The sequence below is a fragment of the Nothoprocta perdicaria genome, unplaced genomic scaffold, assembly GCF_003342845.1.
Source record: "Nothoprocta perdicaria isolate Ctin4 unplaced genomic scaffold, notPer1 scaffold_357, whole genome shotgun sequence".
Classification (NCBI taxonomy): Eukaryota; Metazoa; Chordata; class Aves; order Tinamiformes; family Tinamidae; genus Nothoprocta; species Nothoprocta perdicaria.
Window position 1 is genome coordinate 301,198 of NW_020455596.1, and position 5,652 is coordinate 306,849.

At 51.1% G+C, this 5,652-nt stretch overlaps 1 protein-coding gene across 3 annotated transcripts in view; it reads left to right on the forward strand.

Moving 5' to 3' along the window:
• The first annotated feature begins 2,462 nt into the window (after positions 1-2,462).
• Positions 2,463-5,652, forward strand: part of DHX30 (DExH-box helicase 30) — a 25,267-nt gene continuing 22,077 nt past the window's right edge. For all 3 annotated transcript variants that reach the window (XM_026044277.1, XM_026044276.1, XM_026044278.1), the window contains exon 1: positions 2,463-2,510. In XM_026044277.1, the coding sequence (XP_025900062.1) occupies positions 2,480-2,510 (31 nt within the window). In that variant the 5' untranslated portion in view covers positions 2,463-2,479. The remainder of the gene's footprint in view (positions 2,511-5,652) is intronic.

The window sequence follows — 5,652 nt, forward strand, 5'->3', positions numbered from 1 at the left end:
GCCGGCCGGGATGCGCCGTTGTGGAGCCGCGCTCCTTTGTTCCCGTGACAGCCGCTCGGCCCTGGCTGCCCGGCCCCGCCGCCTCCGGCCTGCTCTCCCCGCGAGCAGGAGCCAGCGTGCCCCTCATCCAGGCCTTCATCCCGGGCAGCTCCCGTTTCCTCTTATGTGCGGGTAGGTGTTTTCCACCGCACCAGGGTAGTTCAGGAAAAAAGACCCAATTCCTCCTCCTTCGAGGATTTATCCCCTGATTTCCAGCGCTGCCCTCGCGCCTTCCTCCCTTTGCAGCACTCTTACCATGCACTGACTCCGAGGGTCTCTTTTGGATCCCGTGTTTCCAACACTTCATCCAGCGCAAGGTACGAAAGTGCCCCCCGTCCTGCCCACCTCATCCAGTGCGCTTGGCTCCCCTGCCAAATCTATCCTTAACTTTCCCTGTGAGAGTCCAGGGTCATCACAGCCCTCTTGGTAAATCCAGTGTCCTCTGAGGTCCCGCGGGTCTCTGCTGTCCCCAGGGCCTAACTCGATAGATTCCGAATCATCCAAAGTCTGCTTTTGGTGTTTCCTTCGTGTAGCCTATTAATTGTGGTGAATGGAGCAGCTGCCCTAAAATCAAACTCTTTGATATCGGTGCCTTCAGCAACGTCAGCATCAGAACGTGGCATCAGCATCACAAAAGTGTCAGGCTGTGCTGAAACTGGTCATTTTTGGCTCACGAGCTGCTGTTCTGGACACGAGGTGCTGACCCGTCCAGTGGTCGTCCCACGAGGACCGAGCTCTTGACGCCCATCAACCCAAGCGGGTCTGTCCGAGCTCCCCTCCCTGCTCGGACCTCGCTCCCCGTGGATGCTCACGCTTGAGGGCCTCCCTTGGGCTCACTCATCTGTCTGCACTTGAATTCTCCTTCCTCTTGCTCCCATCCCACCTGACTCCAGGTCTTCTGCTCTAGGGCCTGTTTCTCACTGTCGATCACAGCGAGAGGCCCCGTGCTGTTGAGGAGATTCTTGGTTGTTAATCTTCCAGGTTCATCATTGCATTTTCCCCATTGGCAATAACAAAGTCTCCCTTCGTCAGCACCTTGCGTGTTTCTGTTTTGATCTCTGGGCTCAGCCCTTCCTTCCAGCCCAGCTTATTCAGGATGCTCTTCGTGCCCTTCCCGCTGGCCCGTGCCGGGCGGGAGAAGCTCCCAGCTCCATCCATGTGCATGGGGCGTCGCTGCAGGAAGGTGCCACAGGCTCCATCCCTGCACTTGTGGGGACCCGCTTCCCTACCCACAAGCAAACAGCTTCCCGGGAGCTGCCCTGCGTGGCACTTTGGGAGAAGGAAGACACTGCAGGTCCCTCTGTGACTTGAATCTGAGGTTTTATTGCAGCCATCGTCTTCTCCAGCCACTTCAAAGTGTTCAGGGACTTATTGATGCTGCTGGAATCTGCGCTTCGGCACAAATACCACAGGTTTTACCATCACGACCAGGTTGCCCTGAGCGGTTATAGAGCTTCCACCTCTGGAGATGCCCCAAACCACCTGAGCAGGGCCTGGGCGACCTGCTGCTTGAGCAGGTGCTGGAGCGAATGATCCCCACGGCTCCCTGCGCCCCCGGCCGCTCTGTGCGTGGGCCGAGGTGACCCCCACGCGACGGAGGCCGAAACCCGCTCCCTGCTCCGCTCTTGGCCCCGTGCGCCCATGCTGGGCACGTAGCTCAGCTCCCATTGAATGCATCGGCCTCCAGCACCTTGCTGGGGCGCCCCGGCCAGCTCAGCGCGGCGCGCCGGGGTCGGTGCCTCGGAAGCACGCGGATATAGGACACGGATTCTGGATTGGATTGATTCTGTGCACTGCGGGAGCCGTTAATACGGGCAGTGAGTATTAGTCCGGTCTAAACAAGGACCCCCAGCTCTGCTTCAAACTTGTTATCGAGTCTCAGGTACTCTATTATCGAATGCCTAAAATACCAAATGAAATACCAATTAAAATTTGGTATGCCAGACAAAGCATCCCACAAGCAGACCGATTATTATTTGAGTAAAAGCTATTCAATAGAAACTTGATTTCACGTGAGAACACTTACAAGCGGATGTGTGTCCTCAAATCGTTTTAAGGAAGGGCCAAAAAACGTCAGCCTTCTACCTGCGTAGGGCATTTCGATTTAAAAGGGCTAAAAAACAATAGGCCTAAACGGTTATCTTCACAGAGACAAAGGATTTCTCAAACCTACAGATGCCCCTCAAGAAAACGCTTCCTGCCTTTGCATGTGGAGCAGACGAGTTTAACACATTAGCAAAGAGAAGCTGCAGAATTCCCATGAAACTGGGCAGGATGCGAGCACCCGAGCTGGAGCGTGGCCGGAGCTGCCAGCCTGCCTTGTCCTAGAGACAGTTTCAGAAACGCTTTAAACGCCTCAAAGGATGGAAACGCTAACTCTAACTTCCTGTTTCTTTTTTGCTGCCTCTCGCTTTCCCAGGAGTCACACCTTTTCGCTGTAATGGAGATGTTCTCGTTGGACTCGCTTAAAGGTAAGGACCTGAGAGCACCTTCACGCCAGCTCCTGCCTTTTCCTTTCTCCTCTGTCTGGAGATTTAACACTTTAGCAGATTGATGGAGAAAAGTGGTTTCTAGGAAATAGCGCTGTCTTTATTCTGAGAATGAGAGGTTTGTCCTACAAATGTCTCTGTTTGTCAGACATCCTTCTCAAAGCATCAGAGACAAAAAAGAAGTGGATATAAATATGAGTACACCTGCACCAGTGATAGTTACGTAACACGGGATGCCTAATTTTGTGTTTGAGAGACACTCTTTATCTCTGATAATGGCACCCCATTTTTGCCCTTAATTTTAGGCGTAAGGCTGTAGCTGTTAAAGTGAATATAACTCAATTCGGCCTGGCCTAGTGGTCCAGGTGAAGGAGCTTTATATAAAAGCACCGTAATGTTGAGCACAAGTGGTAATTTTGGGGAAGCAACAGAGCCTAGAAAGGGGAAAACACCTGAAGTACATCCGGTCTAACTCAATGACAAGGTTGATTTGATCCCTGTTGTTTGCTTTAAGTAGGGTTTTTTCTTTTTCTCTTTTCACTTTTAATTTCATCCTCCCACACATAGCTGTATCCTTTTGTACCACGTCAGTAAGTGCTTTCTCCTTAATGTTTGCATACTTCAAATATTTGTCAACTGTTATCGTGTCCTCTTTTCCTGTCACTGCTTTGCCAACCTCCTTATTTAGAACTTCTTGATTTTTCTTAACAAGTCCCTCCAGCCACTGGCCCTTGGTTTTGGCTATTATTATTTTCAAGGAGCTTTCTCAGAGCTCTGTTACTTGGGCCTTACAGTAGATGCTTGGCAGTGAATGGAGCCCTGCAGATGAGGCTGCACTCCTCCTTGGCCGTCCCTTGTGCACGGCAGAGCACCCGCCGTCCCTGCGCTGCTGCCGCGCGGATGCAGTGAGTCACCAGCACTTGTGGGCTCCGCATTTAACACAAAAACAACCCAAAAAAACCTCCTTTATCCATCCAGGCTGGTAATTATGTGCAGAGCAACTTTGGTTGGGGACACAAAGCTTCTGAGGTGGCGTTTGGCAGGTGAGCTGGTAGGCGCCTGCAGGGTGCAGGGCTTTCCCGTGAGCACTAGTGGTTGTCTAGGCTGGGCAAGCTGGGATTTTGGGTGCTGAATCACCCCTGCCCTGGTGGGGAAGGAAATCTGTCCATGACAGAACTTGTCTGTAGGCTTCCGAGCAGCCCTGCTTTGGGACAAAAGCTTATCGTTTGGGACAAAACGAGTCGGCCCCAGCTCGCCTCGGGATTACCCGGGATTGAGCTGCTCCTTCTGTGCTCTTCAACCCTCCTTGCTGCAAAGGAAACACGTCTGGATTTAAATTATGCGACCTGTGACTTTGGGGCTTTTAAAATAAATTGAGTCTTAAATATTTTTTCTTTGACCATAATATATTTTTATTATTATTTTTATCATTTCTGGCGACAAACTGCCGGTCCTGCTCATGTCTCATTTGGCACGTGTCACCACGCTGACTTTCAGCATCTTCTCCCTGATTCCTCCTTCCCACTGACTGTTTCCAAGAGTTTTCCAGAGACCTGTGTTTTATCTCCCTTTGTTTTGCTTGCAATCACTGTGGTCTACACCCGTGGCTTCCACTATCTTCAAGCTCTTATCATCACTTCTGTTTCTCCCCTGCTGATATTCACAACTCAAAGCAGCTTAGTAGCCGTGTTATTTTTCACTGATTTTACCTCCCCTCAACCTTGTGAAAATGCTAAATAAACTGTATGGAGTTAAGTAGTTTCTGAATAGAGGCACCTTTCCGGAAGGGCACGTTAACATTTACCTACTGTCTGTAGCCCCACTGTCATTTCTGCCCTCTCTGAAGCTTTTGTTTGTTTTTATTTGAAAGTAAGAGCTCCTGCAACATGTTATCAAAGATTTACATGCAATTCATTTCTTTAATTGGCGGCTGGTCTGGCAGGATGGGTTCCCTTTTCAGCATAGGGATGCTCTTAATATCAATTAAGTGCCAGAGCAACTTTGGTCTTTCTCAAAGGCCCATCGCCGTTTGCCTTGTGGTTTTGCTGCTTCAAGATCTTATTTTAATCCAAAATAACTATACAGAGATGAATCAAGGTCTAAAAAGTGTGTATACTGAATAAGGCAAATGTATGTAGTAAGTATTTTAAGTGTTTTGCATGGATTTGATTCCAAAGACTTTTTTTTCCCTTGTGTGGGATTTATTTTACTAACTTTTCTCTTTCTGAAGCTCTTCTGGTGGAATAGGCTTTGCAGCACTCATCTAATGACACTAGTTAATCTTTTTCTGTGGTTTATGGGAGACTTCTCCTCCTGATATATAAAAACAATCCTATTCTTTTGCCATAGCATTTAAGCAACCATTTGTGTAAAATTTTGACGTCTGCCCAAGTTCTTTCCTGAATCACAGATTATTTAACCTAACGACATCCTTGCAGCTTATAGCTCCTCTGAGGTGCATGTCGTTTATGTGTGATAATTGCTCAAAAACAGTCCCGACTTCCCCAAAAATCAAGTTTCCTGGGAGCGTTTGCAGTTCAGCCGTGGCTGCAGCACCGGGAACGCTGCTGGCGCTGTTTTGTGTGGAGGCCAAGAGCAGGAGTTGGAACAGGAGGAGAAGGGGGGCAGGACCCGATGGTGCCGCGCAGACGCCTGCAGCTTTGGTGCGCTTGGCCTCGCGGAGGCTGCAGGGAGGCTGGCGGGTAGGGAGGCCGTGGGGTGCCGGCCGTGCCGCTTGTGGGGCTCCCCGTTGCCCTCGGATGTGGCTTTGGGGTGCAGGGGGGTGCCGGAGCTGCGCAGAGCCCCCAGGCGCCGGTTGTGCCCCCGCCGGGAAGGACGGACTGACCCCCAGGCCGAGGGCGCCGCTGGCCCCCGGCTCCTTGGCGGGTGCAGAGCTCGTGGCCGCCTCGCAGCCCTTGCGGCTGCTCCTCCTCCTCCTCCTCCTCTTCATCCTCCTCTTTCCCATTCTTCATTCTCCTCCTTCCTTCATCCTCCTTCCTTCACCCTCCTCCTCCTCTTCCCTCCTCCCTTTATCCTCCTCCTCCCTCCTCTTCTTCCCCCTTTCCTTTATCCTCCTCCTCCCCCTTCCATCATCCTCCTCCTCCCCCTTCCATCCTCCTCCTCC